At 40.4% G+C, this 17,721-nt stretch overlaps 1 protein-coding gene across 2 annotated transcripts in view; it reads right to left on the reverse strand.

Moving 5' to 3' along the window:
• Nucleotides 1-1,072: 1,072 nt before the first annotated feature.
• The window catches only part of LOC129753988 (translational regulator orb2), a 924,966-nt gene continuing 908,317 nt past the window's right edge, over nt 1,073-17,721 (reverse strand). For both annotated transcript variants that reach the window (XM_055749925.1, XM_055749864.1), the window contains exons 7-11: nt 17,295-17,407; nt 11,005-11,215; nt 10,849-10,934; nt 10,580-10,786; nt 1,073-5,590 (exon numbers count right to left, since the gene is read on the reverse strand). In XM_055749925.1, coding sequence (XP_055605900.1) covers nt 5,474-5,590; nt 10,580-10,786; nt 10,849-10,934; nt 11,005-11,215; nt 17,295-17,407 — 734 coding nt within the window. In that variant the 3' untranslated portion in view covers nt 1,073-5,473. The remainder of the gene's footprint in view (nt 5,591-10,579; nt 10,787-10,848; nt 10,935-11,004; nt 11,216-17,294; nt 17,408-17,721) is intronic.

Raw genomic sequence — 17,721 nt, forward strand, 5'->3', positions numbered from 1 at the left:
ACAAAATAACTAATTTTCCCATACAAACCTAAAAGTTTGAATTTACTCATGCAAACGTTATTTAACAATTCTGCAAAACATCATGTGTTAGTTTTGAACCAAAACAAAGCTTTTAAGCAAGACACCAGGGTTTGGAAATTCAAAAATTAACCCCATTCGACTCAGTCTTAGATTCAATTTCCTAGCTTTTTTCCATTGATTTTAACATTTTTCAAGTGACCAACATTAAAAGTGATTACCCCTTAGATTGATTTAGATTTATGCTTTGAAACAAAGCCCAACGATAATATTTGCTGGCCTAGAACAACCAACATTTTTTTTCCAAAATCATAAATTTCTTTAAAACAAAAAGCAACACCGATATGCGAGATATTCTTTAAGCAAATAATCAGCGATAGCTTGGTTTACAAATCGTACATTTCAGTGCCGTCAATCGTTCTCTCGCTTTGTCCGACTGCCAGGTGAGTTCGTTCCAATTTAAGTTCATTAATTTATTGTTTTGCTTTTACTTTTGTTTTGTTTATAACTTATCTGTTTGAGATCCTCCTTCGTGGGGACTTTTCTCAACAGTTGATATTGTTTTTCCACGTTATCATTAGTGTTTTTGTAATATTCGTCCGATTTCACGTTTCTTGATTATTTTTTACATACAAACATTAGAAAAAGAGTGTTGAAAACTGGAACTCTCTATATTTCATTTTTTTTATATCGTTTTGTTTTGTTTGTTCTTCTCGAACTTTATCAATTAATCGATATTTTTTATTTGTTAGTTTTCTCTCGTTTAAGATATCTTCAAACTTTTTGTTTTATCCTCCTACTTGTCTGCGTAAGAATAATAATGACTTTGGTTGTTCATAAACGGTTTTCTTTTGTTTCTCTTCATCTTCCATTCTGTGTTTGCTTTCGTTTTAGTATCAAATATAAACTTTGCAGGCATATGTTTGCTTCTTTCCTCCACAAGGTACACCTGTTTGTTACCCGTTCTGCAAACGTTAAACTTTCACACAAGGTTTTCGATCTTCTCCCGCCCGCACCCACTTTCGTTGACATTATTTGCCTTTTGTTTTTTTGCTTTGGGTTGTTGTTGTTGTTGTTCAGGTACGAAAGCGTTCGGTTTGTTTCGGTTTATTTTCGGCTCCTATCGGGTATCGCTCGTGACCCGCTACGATTCACTTCGATTCGTGTTCCTGCATTCGGACAGGGTTGCCAACATTTTTTTTCTCAAAATTTAGGGACATGAGAAATATAAATCAGGATACATAGTTTGACGGAAATTCGGTCGAAGTGACGACCTTTTTTTTGTCATCAACCTAAATTTTGACCTCCACTAATGTCTTTAATGCTGTTCCGTACTATTCATTTTCCATCATATCCACAAATAAAAATCAGGCTTATTTAAAAAAATCTTTTTACTGAAGGCTTATCAGGTTATCAGGTTGAGCCTCAAAAAATCAGTCACATTCTGAAAAATCAGGCATATTAGCAACCCTGCATTCTGGCGTTATTTGATCGCGTCTCTTCGCAAAATCAACCTGCTATGATCGAGTTGTTCTCGGTCATCAATGGGAATGCCAACTTGCAGATTACGTTTGGAACAGTAGTAGTATGGTCTAGTATTTGAATGATCGAACAGAAGAAAAGCCAGATAAGAATTTACCAACACTGCTATAAATCATATGATAATGAGTTGATTTGGAAATGGAACTATTAGCTGGATTTTTTTTTGGTAAAACGCCTTAAAACTTTTGCAAAAACTAGTACTAGTTAGGTCAATTATCTGTTGCAATTGATTTCGACTGGAATCGTTTTCTATAATTTTAGGTAAAATATTTGAACGGTAGATTTCATCTTTTTAAAACACTCTAACTCATATTGCTTTTCTGAGATCCCGAAGGCAAACTGAAAGACAAACCTTTTTCAACTGCCTACGTACCGTTTTATAAAAGTCTTTAACTTCCTTCCTTTTCGTATAATTAGTTCAGAAAATTAATCAAATCTACTCTTCGTTAGCAAATCTAGTGAATTTTTTTCTACCTCGAGTGCTACTTCTATAGCGCGAAACCTTGAAACATATTTTAACGTTTGATCTTTTGGGTGGTAAGAATATATAGATAAATTTTTCGGCTGATCTTTTCTATTTGATAAGTGATGTTTCTATTGAAAAATATTTTGCTTCAGCTGTATAAAATTTGATATCGCTAGTTCGAAATTGGTTCTATCATAAACAATTCTTAGAATTCTTACTGTAAAAAACTCTAGTTTGATTTAAAAAAAACTTCAAGACATATTTTTCATAGAATTGAATATTGCTTTCCTCGCATAAATTTGAACAGAAATCTGAGGTGTGAAAAGAATAAAGTGTGCAGAAATTGGCTTTGAGCTTTAACAAAATAAATTGTCGAGCTGGATTAAAAAATTGGATTAAAACTGGATTAAAAATACTAATAAGACTTGATCGGGATGTCGATTTGGATCTTGCTGTTCCAGAAAATGACGCGAACATCGTCAAAGTGCTGTCCAATGACGTGAACCCTTCAAGACGTCCTCGAAATTGAAAAATGCTCAGCCAACTCCGTGCGGAATCTCACGATCACATGTAAAAGGTGAAGATGAAAAAAAATTGTCAGATTTTCACACGTACTTGACTTGTTTGACCAGCTTTTGACCGTAAAAAAACGTACGTTTATCGTATCACAAATCGTAGGCAACACTAACAAAAAATAAAAACAGGCAAAAAATCATACAGATGAATACCGAATTAGCGTGTCCCACTTGCGAGTCAGTTTTTCCTACCGCGTCTGGGAGATATATGCCGCTTTTGATTAACGGACTTGCAACGTTTTGGGCTAATCTAGTTTGATTTATCTTTCTTTCTTTTCGATTCTGAAGATTCTGTTCTAGTACCTAGTTTTTACCTCTATTAATTATAATTTTCTTCATTCTGCTATCTAAGTGTTCGTGTGAATGATGCATTCTTTTTTTTTCATTTGCAACTACTGATAGAATTCTCTGTCGCTATCGCTCTGCGTATCCGATCAGCGACTTCCTAGTTCTCGGTTTGTTATATAGATTTTTTTTTAAGTTTATATACAAATTTGTAGCTTCTGTCTTTTTCGAATTTAAGTTCGAATGCGGTTCCTCGACCCACAGGCTAGTAGTGTGGACACTTTTAGCCTACAAAATTACAGGTTTCCGCATTTCGATGTTGTACAGTTCTTAATGAAAGTCAATGTTGGAGCAGTGTTTGTTTTTTTGTTTGTTTATCTCAACAATTTATAGATTGTGTCGATTGAGTTTTCAAAAAGTTAAATATGTACACAAACGCACAAGTAAGTTTTAAGTCGGGGTTATATGAAGTGGTTTTGGTAATCTTAAGGTTTCATTACTTGATTTTGCTGGATAGACAAATCATAAAAAGTTTAACGGAATCGATGAATAACGTCAACAGTGTGTGTCCGATCAATAGAGTGACAAACGAAAAATAAAATTCAACACAATTTAGCTTGTTGCAGTTGCTAACAACATCCAGTTTCAGTATCTCATGGTCTTTGACCGGACAAAACATTAAAAAACAACAGACACTCGGTTGTGCGCTCTCATGCGCTTCCGCCATCTATCGGATCATGATTTTTCTAACGGAACGAATCCTCGTACTACCAAGAGTTAAAAAACTTTTGCGTATAAAAAATTATATTCTTCCCTCCTACAAGATTCTTTATCCGTAATGATTTCTTCGTACCAGTCTGTCGTACTGATAAAATTTCTTCCGATAATATTTACGATTGAGTTAATTGGTTATTATTCGTAGAAATAACTATTTTTCTCTACCCAGTTTTTTTTCTAGAGAATTTTATGCGACCTTCGACAGTCCATTCGAGTTGTCCTCCAGGGTGTCCATGCCTAGTGTGAATGGTGTGTAAGTGTTTGTCGGAAAATGTGGATCGTTTCTACAAAAATAGTTATCACAAAAACTGATTTGTATGAAATTTTTCTCACGTCTCACCGGTGCCATGCGTGGCTTTCGCTACTTTTTGTTTTTTAAACTTTGAATTATTTGTTTTCTCTCATTTTTTAGTTTTTTTTTATGTACACTTGAATCTCGCATGATATCAAATGGAATACAAACTTTAATTTCATGTTACACCATGTTTAAACTGTCTAGTGGTTTTGGTTTAGATTTCAATAGTATTACAATATATATTAATTCAATCGCTTATCCGATTATTCTCGTACAAAAAGTTAACAAAAACGCATTATCAATATAAAAAGTGAACAAATTGTAAACAATATTCACTATCTTTTTTCTTCCTTGCATGGTTATCTCCCTTTGTAACTGGATCGCCCACGTCTAATAGCCGTTGCAATCTGACCAGTGCGAAGAACATTATTATCGTTACATTTCTTAGCATATAGAATATATATTATGGTTTTATTTCAATCTTTTCTTTAACTACTAGTTTTTCATAATACTTCAAGTTTTCATTTGCTCTATTATGATGATTCGGTGAAAGTTGGTTCTTGTACAAAAAAACACACCACGCTCGCACATTTTGTATTTTTCTCACTGCACTGTTTTGTCACAGTCGTACTTGGTTTTCCTTTTTGTTTGGAAACAGTTTCAAACTTCATGTGTATATATTTATATAAGTAGATGTAGAAAAAACGAATAATCCTAGTGTCTTGGGGGTTATATAAAACGCTAATCGCATGAAAAATCTCCGCCGTCTTTTGAAAAGTTTTAATTCCCGAGGGAACCACCGGAAGCAGCCGCGGCAGCAGCGGCGGCGGCGACTGCGGCTGCTGAGATTGATAGAGCCGGTGGAACCGTTGTCGATTGTTGCTGAAGCTGCTGCTGCTGTTGCATCTTCCGGTGATGCTGTTTCAGGATGTCTTCTTGTTGTCTTTTGTTGAAATTACTCGTATTCACGCCAGTGCCAGCAAGCGCTTGATCAATTGAACCGCTGCAACGAATGGACGAAGGGCTGCTGCTTCCGCTGCCACTGGAAATGAGCCCGACAGAGCAACCGTTGCTACCGTTGCCGGAACCGCCGCCATTGTTGTATCGTGTGGGTGGTGGTGCCAGGAAGCCCCCGGAAGTTGTTACTCGTCCAAGGTGATGCTTCGATTTGGCATTACCGAGGCCGATCCCAGCATTGTTGCCAGGGTTGCTGTTCGACCAGGGAAAAGATGGCGGTGGGGGAACGTAGTTGGCTGACCCTGGCTGTTGGCCAAAGCATTGGAATGCGCTACCAATGGTTCCGGCAGCACTGATACTACCATTGCCAACTGCCGCCCCCGATTGGTGGTGATGTGGCGGCTGTTGATGATGGTGGTAGTGTGAGTGCTGCTGCTGCTGACTGTTGACATTGGCGTGATGGTGGTTGTGACTCGATCTCGTCGACGATGCGGGCCCGAAAGCAGACGATCCTGCTATCCGCCCCGCTGCAGTCGATATTGATCGCGGTGGCTGGCGTTAACACCAGCGAAAAGGTACTGCCCGGGGCCGGTCGGCTCCTTCCTTAACGAGAGGCTTGTGGTATTCACGACCGGACCGCGAATGAATCTGAGCCCAACAATGCTCGCAATAATACTGCAAACGAAAGATACAATTTGTTCTCTTGGATTACCCCTTTACGGAGAAAAAAGAAGGAATATTTGTTCCAACTATATCAGCCAGCCATTTCAATCATCAAAGTGTAGTTGAATTTGTTAGCACAACCGTTCTGACAACGTAAGAAGCAAAGCATATTTTACTTCAGTGTTTTTAAAGACATGAGCGAATACACTTACACATGTGTAAACTATAGTGTAGCAGTTCGAAAGATATTCTGACATAGAATAGACGCGTTTCATTTCCACTGCGAGGAGAAATCTCCAACAGGTTCTGAGCCTGCACGTTTTAAAATATAATTTCATAAACGATTCGTTATCATGTTCGTGTCTACGAGTACGTTTTGCGCGTAAGTGATGAAAGGTTATCGATTAAGCCTTTAAAACTACAACTATTCGAGTTGGCGGTTCAAAGTGGAACTTCTCTTGATCCGGGAAGAACTTTGGAGTGGTGTAGTTCCGGGAGTGAAAGTCGAGGAGGAATCAGATGCTGCTAGGGAAGCTCTAGATGGTTAGATTCGATCATCTGCAACGGCGAAAGTGGCTTGGGATTCACTCCGGAACCACCATCATAAGGACCCCCTAACCTCAAAAGTGTCTCTACAGAAAAGCGTTTTGACGACGACGATGACATGGCGGATCATTAGTATAGTAAGGAGGAGCTTTTCGAACGATTACCTAGTATGGGGAAGGTTCTAGCAGAAAAGTTGCGAGTCACGATGGTTCTCCGAAGTCTGCCTCCTACGATACATTGATAACGGATTTAGAGAGCCGGTCAGATGCAGATTTGACCATGGAATTTGTGAGAGAAAGCTACTAGACGAGGTAGCAAAACGTGAAAGTGCTTCAGGAAGCGGATCTGTGCGTCGATAGTGATCGTCCGTACAATAAGAAGAAGCCACTTTTGTGTTTCGAATGTGGACAAGCAAATCACAAAAAGTATGAGTGCCTGCAAAAAGCGCTAGAAACCGAGATTCGGGAACGTAAGTAGTAATGGATTGGGCACACGCTGCGAAGAGATGAAAACGAGTTTGACTGGAATCCAGACGGGCATCGGAGATAAGGCAGGCCCAGAAGCTCGTGGCGGTGTAGTTTCGCCGCAAGTTGACGAAAACCTTGGCTGGCAGTAAGTGAAGACTCTGGCTCCAGATCGCCAGCAGCGGAGATCTTTTATTTCAGCCCTATGACAATCACCACCAGACACTCAGGTAGGTAGGTAGTAGGCCCACAAAAAATCGGGGTTCGAAGAGTGATCAAGAGGGAAACAACCGAAAAAGAAAGCAAATAGTGTTTCATTTATTGTAGACTCTGGTGCAAGACGTCACACAGTCTTTCGGAGCTTTTTTAGTGAACTGACAAAAAGTTTTGTTAGTAGTGTTAAACTTGTCGATGGAAAATAGCTAAAGTGGAAGGCTAGGGGTGTGGAATGATTGAATGCTGTGATGGATGAGTCTGGACAATCAAGAAAAATTAAACATAAGTGTGATTCTCCACACACCGGACCTTGCCATGAACTTGCTATTTACGGGTGAATGACTTTTAGAAGTTAAAATCCATACAAATAAAAAAAAATGAACTTGCTATCAGTGACCGCACTAACAAAAAAAAGGTGCGAAAGTGTTTTTCGACGATCGAGGTTGTCTTAAATGTATGGCATCACAACAAGAACCGTCAACATGTTTGGCACAAGCGGTTGGACTACAGGGGTCTGGCTGGGATTAGGCGGATGGAAAAAGAAAATCTGGTGAACGGAATGAAAATCTTCGACTACTGTGTGGATGAACGGTTTGCAGCCAAAATCGGGGAGTACACTCCTATAGCGAAAAAGGAAAAACTCGCTGAAGACGTAGAGTTGGCAGTGCTGTACGATTCAATGATTACAAATGAACGATGAGTGGAATACTGGTCAGGATGATGACCTAGATAACAGTGAAGATGAAGAAGCGTACCGTTCAGCTCTATTCGAGAAATCGAATCTTAATGGCTTTAGTGACGGCGAACCAGTGCAAGGTATCAGTGACGTCGATGATAATGCCAAGAGTGAGAAGCAGTTAGAAGATCCAAACGTACCACAAAGGGTATCTCTCCGACACGTGTCTAGGATGTGGCTGGAAAGTGTGCCTATCTTTACGCCGATTTGAAGACGAATATATTCAGGAGCAGCCACCGGGTTTCGAGTATGGTCGTTTCTCGTGTGCCGGTTGAATAAAGATCTACGGACTTGAGCAGTCTGCGCGGATGTGGAATGGCAAAATAGATGGTATCTTCAAGGAGACGAAAGTTTCGCGAGGACAAGCTGATACTTATGTCTACGTTGAAGTAAGTAAATATGACCAATGCTGTAAGCGGTACTACTAGAAAGGGGGATCAGCGATTTTGTGTGTAGTTCGTAGTTTTTGTAAGCAGTGAGTATTTTGGGGGTTGAGCTATTCCTCTGGAAGGCGAAAACGTCCACCAGAAGGCGAAAACCAGGAAGCCTTGTCCACCGGTTATACTACTCACCACCAGATACCGCAAGCTACCCTGCAGAGCGAAGGGGCGAATAAGCGAACAGAGTATAGAAGAGACGAAAGAGCGAATGGAATGTAAACGAGGCGAGAAAGACGCAAGGCGAGAGTAACAACCGGCTGCTGACCATCGTTATTTCAAATTCGAACGTTGACGAAAGAGCTTCGTAAGAAATATCGAATATTGGGAAAAGTTTGAAGTCACATATTCGGGCAGCAGGTAAATTTGCGCTATTTTGCTCTCGTCATCGACATCAACCTACATTTGGAACCTGTATTTGGGACCCTGCTGTTTTGGGATGAAATTTCAACCGCTACAAAATTTCAATCCATCGCTGAGTCTTCACCGTTCAATCGGAATCAATTACGAACCCACAATTCAAATTCGCCGTTCCCGAATTGATTTCACCGTTAGACGGATTAAAAGCAGCCGTTGAGTTTCGCTGCATCGCTCCGTCGCTAGTTCGGGTGAATTTCCCACTGGCGAACTTGATCCGACCAACAACACTTCCGTACCTGGTTCAGCACCCGCTACAACTTACCCTACGCCAACCTCACTTGTTCGACATCTGGTTCAGACTGGTTCAGCACCCAAGTTGGGCCAGGTACGCTAAAACTTACCATCAACTGCTTTGCATCTGCCGCTGGTCGCTATCCAAGTGCGCCGCCAGCTACATCTCCGCGTCGACGCCATTGGACCGAATTCGACCTCATCGAACCCAAGGGCGGACCAACCCGAGGACCAGTAGCCGTGACAGGTCAGATACCCATTATTGTACCTCATATGTTCAAAGTGGTTGATTGTGCTCCAAAATTAATCAAAGTTTTAGCTAGAGGGTGGAGCTGATTCTTCCTCCGAATATTCCCTGCATTTTGCTTTTTGATCCGTAAGTTTGCCGACCATAGGGATTGTTAGGAATTCTCTGGGACGCCTACCGACTGACTAGTGGCTAGTCTTACAATGCTTCGTCGTGATTTACGTAGATGACTTAGTTGGTAGTTAGTTGTACGTTTTCGTTACTACTCGACCGGATATTTGTGTTGCCATGAAACTCCTATGCAGAAAGGTGTCGAGCCCGACAGAACGTGATTGGACGGAGGTCAAGCGTGTCCTAAAATACCTGAAGGGCACGATTGATTTCCGGCTGCACCTTGGAAATGCAGAACAGGATCTGGAACCAAAGACAAATCAACAATGCTTGGTTGGCGCTGACTCAACAGGAGATGAGAGAGAGATCGCCGCAAGTCGAACTCTGGGTTGCTCATCAAATTCGGAGGAGGCCTAGTGAGCTCGTTTACGCGTAAGCATTGTCGTCCACCAAGGCTGAGTTCGTAGCCTTGGCTGACGGGTGTTAGGAGTTGCTGCGGATGAAAAAGTTATTTGGTGACATTGGCCAAAGAAATCCGAATCCTGTCATCGTGTGGGCAACTCTGAGCGAATAAAAAAAAAACGGCCCAAACACATCGATACCAAGTGCGCATTCACGGAGGACCTGCGTCAAAGTGTTATCATTCATCTCTGTTTCTTACCGGAGAAACAATAGAAGCTGACTTTATGACGAAATCGCTGGATCGAGTCAAGCTCGAACGACACCGAGGGGCGATTGGTGTTAAAGCCGCTTCTTACGTTGAGGAGAAGTGTTAGCACAACCGTGCTGACAACGTGAGAAGCAAATCATATTTTACTTCGGTGTTTTTATTGACATGACCGAATACACTTACACATGTGCAATAGAGTGCCTCAAATGACCCGACTTAAAAAAAAGTTATATGGTGCAGGCTAAAATTGATCCTAGGCCTAGTGCAAGATCTCATGTCAAATTTGGGCCAGATCTGATCACAGGAAGAGGTCGCTCAACGAGCCTGAAGTTTGTATGGGATTTTGAGACATTTTGTTCTGGAGAAACATGAAAAACCAGTTTTACAACAATAACTTTAGTTTCTTTCAGCCGATTTCTTTTGAAAACGGGTTTTCTGGAAGTTCAAATTATGACAAATATTTCATCCCAAGACTGTAATTTGATTCGAATTAAGATAAAAAAGCTATAAGGCTTCAAAAATGGGATATACAAACTTTAGGCTCGTTGAGCGACCCCTTCCTGTGATCCGATCTGGCCCAAAGTTGGCATGAGATCTTGCACTAGGCCTAGGATCAATTTTAGCCTGCAGCGCTGTGAGATTGATACTTGCTATTTAACTATATACGTATATAGTAAATTCAACAAAATATTTATGGTTGATTGTTTGATACTTGAATTAAAGCACTAGAGAAGTGTAGTTGAATCTATCATAAATATTATTGAATGAACAAACTCAAATAGACAACATGTTATATATAATTGAAAGTTTACTATTTATCGATTGTCGCGAATCAATTAGAAATATGATTGAACATAGCTGAATTATAGTTGGAATTACCATACTTTTTTCTCCGTGTTAAACATAAAAGCTCTTAAACTTACCTGCAGACAGGTTACGTTGGCGCAGAAGAAGGGTGCAAACTTGCCACCGCAACGTTGACCCTGACACTCGTCACACATTTGATCATCCAGAACGTACGGCTTAACCTCCACGCGCTTGTCAATGTCACCATGCTGAAGTTGGACGAATCGTGCCGAAATGGCCGCAATATAGCTTTGCTGATTGGAGAACGCCACACGACCAGCACCCTGAGAAAACGCAAACAACATCAGCCGCTTATTCCATTGACACTGAACCCTTTTGAACTTACCTTCGGATATTTCAACTCCGGATCCGTGTCGATACCTGCATAGCAGACTCCCCCGTACAAGCGATCCATGATCATGGCTAGTTCGTCTGAAACAAAAAAAAATTAAACCCCACCATTCAACTCCCGGGGCCACGCCCACTCTCCAAAGCTACTCACAGGCTTTCAGCGGTCTCGGAACGCCGCCGACGAATACGGTTTTGCGAGGATCCAGCGGCATCGAGGCGTCCAGAACGTAGTCGGCGTCGGCCAACCGCCAGGGCCGGATCTGAACAGCCTTATTTTTAATGGTCGGCGACGAAACCGTAATGTACAGCTTATCGTCCTCCGGGTGGCAGGTTTCGATCAGCTTCTGGACGCTGCGTTCCTCCTGCAAACGATGACAAACGGAACCGTTAGAGGGTTACATCCATGAACTAATACATACAGCTGCTCTATGAAGCCAACTTTTTTCTAAGGATTTTTAAACTTTCATTCTTGGATTTGAATGGAATGGATTTTACGAAATAAAATAGTTAAACCTCATAATTTTCTATACTTTACGCTCACGTACAATTTGGTCATGTAACACCCTATTCTTTGGGATGCGAGCACTGAAAGTAATCTCTCTTCAAGTGGGAGTAAAGAAAGGGGCGAGGGTGAGATAGCGCTCGGGACGGTTCCCGGTTTGGACTCATTGGCAGTCCAAGACTAAGATTTGCTCTCGAAGAAATGTCTGTTATGATTAGTTTTTTTTTTAATCCTGCCATACTAGATTGAGTGAGATCGTTCGATTTATTTGGATGCCCAGAGCCGACAGAAACTGGAAGGATTCAGGACTTAATACCCCCCATAAAGGTTTGTGGGCGCCACAAAATCAAATTCAAGAATGAAATTTTGACTTAAAAGTTGACGGTGACTGAAGCTGGCGGAGAATAAGATAAGTAACTGATATGAGTTGAAATAAATTAAAACATCCAGTATCAAGTTCACGGATTCAGAATTTAGATCCAGAATTCAGATTCATGATTCTGATTCCGAATTCAGAATGTATATTCAGAATTCAGATTCAGAATTAAGATTCCGAATTCAGATTCAGATTTCGAATCCAGATTTCGAATTCAGATTCCGAATTTAGATTTTGAGTCAGATTTCTAATTCAGATTCCGAAGCCAAATTCCGAAATCAGATTCCGAATTCAGAGTCAGAATTCAGCATTCAGATTTAGATTCAGAATTCAGATTCAGGACTCAGATTCAGAATTCAGATCTAGAATTTAGTTACAGAACTCAGATTTAGAATTTGGTTCTTGAACTCAGGTTCATATTTCCGATAGAGATTCAAGAGGTAAAGAAAATAAATCAGTATTCGAATTGGCTTGTGATATAGCTCAGTTGGCAAGTCTGTTGTCTCCTGAGCAGATGTCCGCGAGTTCGAGCCCAAGAGTAAACATCGAACACAGTTGTACCGGATAAGTTTATCAATAACGATCCGCCAACTGTAACGTTGATAAAGTCGCGAATGCCATAATGATGGTAAAACGACTATAATCGAAACAAAAAAAAAGTATTCGAATTATGTTTTAGAGTAACTGTTAGGTACGTTCACTCAATTTAAGTTCTTCTCCGGCTTTCAGTCTCATCCGTTTTTACTTGATGCTCCCGAGTTCTCGAAACATGTGTTTTCAGTCGGATGTAACATTAAGTGAAACTTTCAACGTGTGCTTAACAGATCTCATAATTCGTTTTTTTCTCCACTGTCACCTTTTAACAAAAGTGCACTTGAATAGTACACGGGAATACGTTTTTTCCGTCACCATGCTCTGGAAGTTTTGCTGCGTGCGCAAGAAACATAACAATGGTAGCACAAAATAATAACCCCTTGGTACATTGCTGTTCTGCAACGTTCGGTTGCATCTGTTATGGAAAAGAAGTTTTGATGGATTTCCACCGAAGCAAAAAGTTTCGTACTTTTTTTTTTAAAGCTTTAGTGAAACACACTCCTTTATATAGTTCAAAAAAATGTTGATGAATGTTAAACACTAGATAAAATTGACATAGAAGTTGTTGTTCTTTCGAATATATATTTCGAATCAGCCAAGTGGCTTTCTCTCTGGAGCCACCATTTGTGGTGTTATTTTCGCTTGTTCTTTCTCGCCACAAATCAAAACATAGTAAAGCGAACGTTTCCGAAACCGGTCAAGTTTATTAGCGCTCCAATTGGGAAACCCCGTTTCCGGTAATATCAGTGCCGAAAGGGGGAAAGCCATACATGGGTATGCCCGGTTTTACACCGGAATACTGAGAAGCAATAAATAGGAACCGGATCGATTCTTTCAACTGGTAGTAGCGCGGTGATGGAGTAGGGTTTGCTCTCGAAAAAAAAATTCTCGTTCCACATCTTATCGGCCAAAGAGGAGCATTCCATTTATTGTTTTTTTGTTTCTGCGATTTTTCAGTTCGTGTAGGGTAGGTATATTCCCGGGATCCGGAGGGTACTATTAAGGTATACTTTATGGTTGTTAGTCGGCAGCCCGGAAGTCTCTGACTATCCAGAGAAGCTTGGTGGCAATCAATGTGAGATGGAGGAAGATGTGCAGAGTAATCCAATCTGTGGTTTTTCAACTGTTTAATTTTTAAACAGACTCATTTTGGAAATTTGGATTTGACATTTCAGATTACAACTTCCGCTCATTGCTGTCTCCCTGAATTTGAACCAAACTTAAGCTGGTTCTCTGCATCGGTTTCTTCCATGTTTACACTGTCATCAAAAGTAATTCTAAATACGAAACTGTTTGATACCAATTCTTCCATCAAGAAGGTACCCAGGTAAACGTACACTCAGGTCAGCCAAAATAAGTCAACCGAAAGGAATAACCATTGCTGCCATTTTTTATTCCGTTTCAAACAGTTGAAACAAAAGCGCTTGTAGCATCTGTCGAGAAATATTTCCAAGTCAAGTGTGACAACTTCAAACTCGAAAGTTTATCGGACAATTCTGACATATGGTCACATACCGAAGGCATGTTTTGTACGTTAACATTTCCGAGAACGTTTTCCTCTGAGAACGTGTTTGCCAGTAGCTGTCGATTTCACACGTCGCTTTATTTTTCATTGATCGATTTAGAATAAGCATTCTGTGAATAAAACAGTTGAATTTTTCCACGTTGTATGAAGAAAGACGATGATTTAAAATTTTTATCTAAACTACCAAATGAAAAAGTATTGTTTCTTTCGTGAATCGCAAATGAGAACTCAAGCAACCAAAAGTCCCATGAAACATGTACAAAAAAGCTTACTCAACCCCATCATTGATATGAAGTATTATTATGCAGCTCAAAATTTAAGTTGTTATTGACACTTTCAAGTTCCAAAATAAGTCTTAATGACCCTCTATTCAGCTTCCAGCGGCCTTTAAATTTAGCTTCCAAAAAATCGTAAAATGAGCAAAAAATTCAATTCTCTCTCTATCTCAATTGCACCCTTGGCATCGGTTCATATAACCTTCTCTTGATTATTCACTATGTTCTGTACATGGTGCCGCCATGATGCCACGCGCCGGGTTCCAAAGTTTACCGAGAAATGCTGATGCAGTGACATCAGAATGGTCACTAAGTATCATATTAATTATTGAAAAAAAAACTTGCCCGGCTTGGGGATCGAACTCTGACCTGCGTGGTAAGAAGAGACCACGCCTAGATGTTGTTTCAATCGGAACTAAAACTCGAAGTGGTGATACGATTTTGTAGCATACCTGCAGGCGCACCCGCCCAACCAGACAGCCAGCCTGCCAGGAAGGAAGCACCTCAATGCACTTTTTGTGACTTAGTGACTTAAGTCCCTTAGAACGTATATATAAATCACTTTTGCAACTTTCAAGTTCATTAATGAGTACAAATAGTTCACTCAAGGGAATTGTGCCGTTGATTCTCTTTGTCAGCCAATATGTAAGTTTCAAAGCCTTTTTGGTTGCTTGAGATAGTTCTTTCAAACCTCTCGTTAAAATCCACCAGCAACAGAGTTTGAATAGTCTTACTCCATCGCTGTGTTTGTATATTCTGCGGATAGCTACTTCACTGTCTATATTCACATACTTGTAGCTCTGACCACACTGACTTGACTCTTAGAACAAAAATTCAACCATTTTCTGTCTAATTTTTTGTTGTCAGTTTTTGCAGGTTCGCAATACCGACGGCAGGTGGCGAACCTGGAAAATTTGACAAAAAATGCCCTGTAGGAAAAATGGTCCTGTTTAGCCCGATTTTATCGTAGAAATTGCGTGTTTTATTTTTAAAGTTGGGTGGCATTTCCTAACTGGGATAGCATTTCTTCAAATCGATCGATGCGCACTCTGGAGTCGACATTGCGTACTGTTGGAAAAATGTTTTTTTTTTGTTTTTTTTTTCTGGAAAAATTATCCAGAAAACGAAATTGAGTGTCCAGTCAGTATGGTCAGTGCTTGTAGCTGTTCTATAGGTGCAAGTCAAGTTTTTCCAAAGTAGATCTATATTATTTAGATAAGTCAATTCTACGCCCAAATTTCAGCCTCTTCATTTACTCCAATCATGAGTTCTCAATATTTCAACGTCATTGGCATAAGATGTGTATGCCAGCGGTGATGATTCGATTTGAGAACGCCGGCATTAACCTCCCAGCGCTACCGCATTGCATATGGATGAAGGAAACAAAAAAACGTTTTCATGGCCCTCTCTATCCAATCATAAGATATAGGAGGATGGAAACAATCACCTTTACTCTAATGAATTGATCCGCTCAGTTAATGTTGTGTGTGTGGATGTAAGGCGGCATTAGTAAAATTACAGAGAAAAAAAACATTAAATTGAAATTTTCCTTGTTTTAAACCAGCGGCCAAGCTGCTGTTAGCAGCTGTGCGTGTGCATGCAAGCAGGCAATAGGAAAGCAAAAAAAAACAGTTTCTCATTTCCAATTCCCTTTCACATTATATCCCATCAGTATTGTGTGGCAAACCGCTGGCCAAACGCCAGAAGGCCAACGCGTTTTTATTCGGTTATCGGCATGGCAGAAAGTCTATGACAATTAACCCTTGTTCTCCATGTGTCTCCGGTAGTACACTGGTATAGCTGTCGGATGGGCAAGATGAACGTAGAAAGTTGGGGTGAGTTCGATTCTCACCGACAGATTTTTTTTTATATTTTTACTTGTTTATATCATGAAATCCTTTTAAACATTTTTCTTATTTCGCTTGAATGTTTGTATGTAGTGGTCCTGCATTATTTTGCCCGAGAGCTCAAGTGACCTGAGTCGAGTCCTTATGCCAGTAGATGGGGAAACAATAAAATCATCTTTTCTTTTTTATTTTGTTTTTGGGATTTAAAAAAAAATCATCTTTGGTATCCATACAGATTACCACTTACTGGAGGAATCAGTTGAGCTAGCGATTGCTGCAGTTTATGATGAGAGCTTCTATCTCATGCTCTTTAATGTGTCTCATTTCAGAGGCATACTCTGGATGTCACATTCTCCCTTTTTTAGTTTACAATACTTTTATATTTTCTTTTTCATTAGCATGGTTGTTTTTTTTTTCTAGGGAGTTTAACTGCCAGGGTCATTCTTCCCTAAATCATTAGCATGGATTGAACCCGACTTCTTGATTTCTTCTTCGAACCCGGCACACTATCGATTGCCATGGATTGATACCCGGCTACGAGGCAACGTTTAAATTTTTTTCTTTTTTTTATATATATTTTCTCTCAGCCATGGGTTGGAACCCGGCTAACTACCGAGTTATAATAATTATTAATAAAGAACTATTCTCAGGGTTTGCCTATGTCAGGCTTTTAGTTTTAAAGGTCTCATTTTTACTCTCAAAAATTATTTTGTTATAAATATATCAGAATTACCGTTCAAAAACGAACTCATCGTTACAAATTAATTGTTCAAAGAGGAAAGGATTTCGTAAGGGATCAACTTGGGTCTACATCTTTTATGATCAATCTTCAAAACCTTACCACAAGTTTCATTTTTTCAATCACTTATCAACAACTCAGTCATTGGTAAGCAAATCAAATCGATTTCCAAACTTCACGCTGACTTGATGAATTCTCATTCGTATTTATCTTCGATGCCAATACCAATCCGAGGGCTAAGAGAACAAGCCCGGTAAGCGTTTTATGAAGTTTCGGCCATGAATAAATCAAATCATCGGGACTTGATCCGATTCGACGCAAAAATCCGGTCACCATCTCATAACTGTCAACCGGACTGCTTTTATGGAAACCTGCCGAAGCAAGCAGTGGTAATTCCCGCCAAATGCTGGCCCGGAATCCGAACATAATCCGGTATCGGAATCAACGTTTTAATTTCCGGTTCGCATAAATCCTAGACTGCAAAGCGCTACATACCATATTGAAAAGGGCACCCCGTCGACGAAGAACGGAGTCCCATACAGGACTAAGGAAGCGTTTGTTCGAACTCATGGTTCACACTTACCTGGAACAGCAGAAACGCGTATCCCTTCGGAGGAAAGTAGGATTTGGATTCTGCTTTATGCGGCCAATCGACGACTAGTGGTCCGTACTGGTTGAATGACGTGGTGATTTCCTCTGCAAGTACACAAGACGGAAAGAAACTGGTTAGAGATTCAGATTGGCGCAAACAAAAAATGGAAGAAGCTGCATCTGATGATGATGGCTGCTGCCGGGAGTTGCCGGAACGTGCCTGGAGCAGTGTAAAATGGAATAAAACGGGAACGACTGACGGCTTAAAAGCCGGGAAATCTCGTTTGCTTGGGCTCTGGTTGTTTCCTTTCGATTTCGCTTCTCGGGACCAAGAAAGCTACCAAGTTTAGTCAGACAGCAGAAGTGAGAAGGCTGGCGGTTCCAGCCGGCATTTTTGCTACCACCATACTGAATAATGT

Source organism: Uranotaenia lowii, chromosome 1 (assembly GCF_029784155.1).
Source record: "Uranotaenia lowii strain MFRU-FL chromosome 1, ASM2978415v1, whole genome shotgun sequence".
Lineage (NCBI taxonomy): Eukaryota > Metazoa > Arthropoda > Insecta > Diptera > Culicidae > Uranotaenia > Uranotaenia lowii.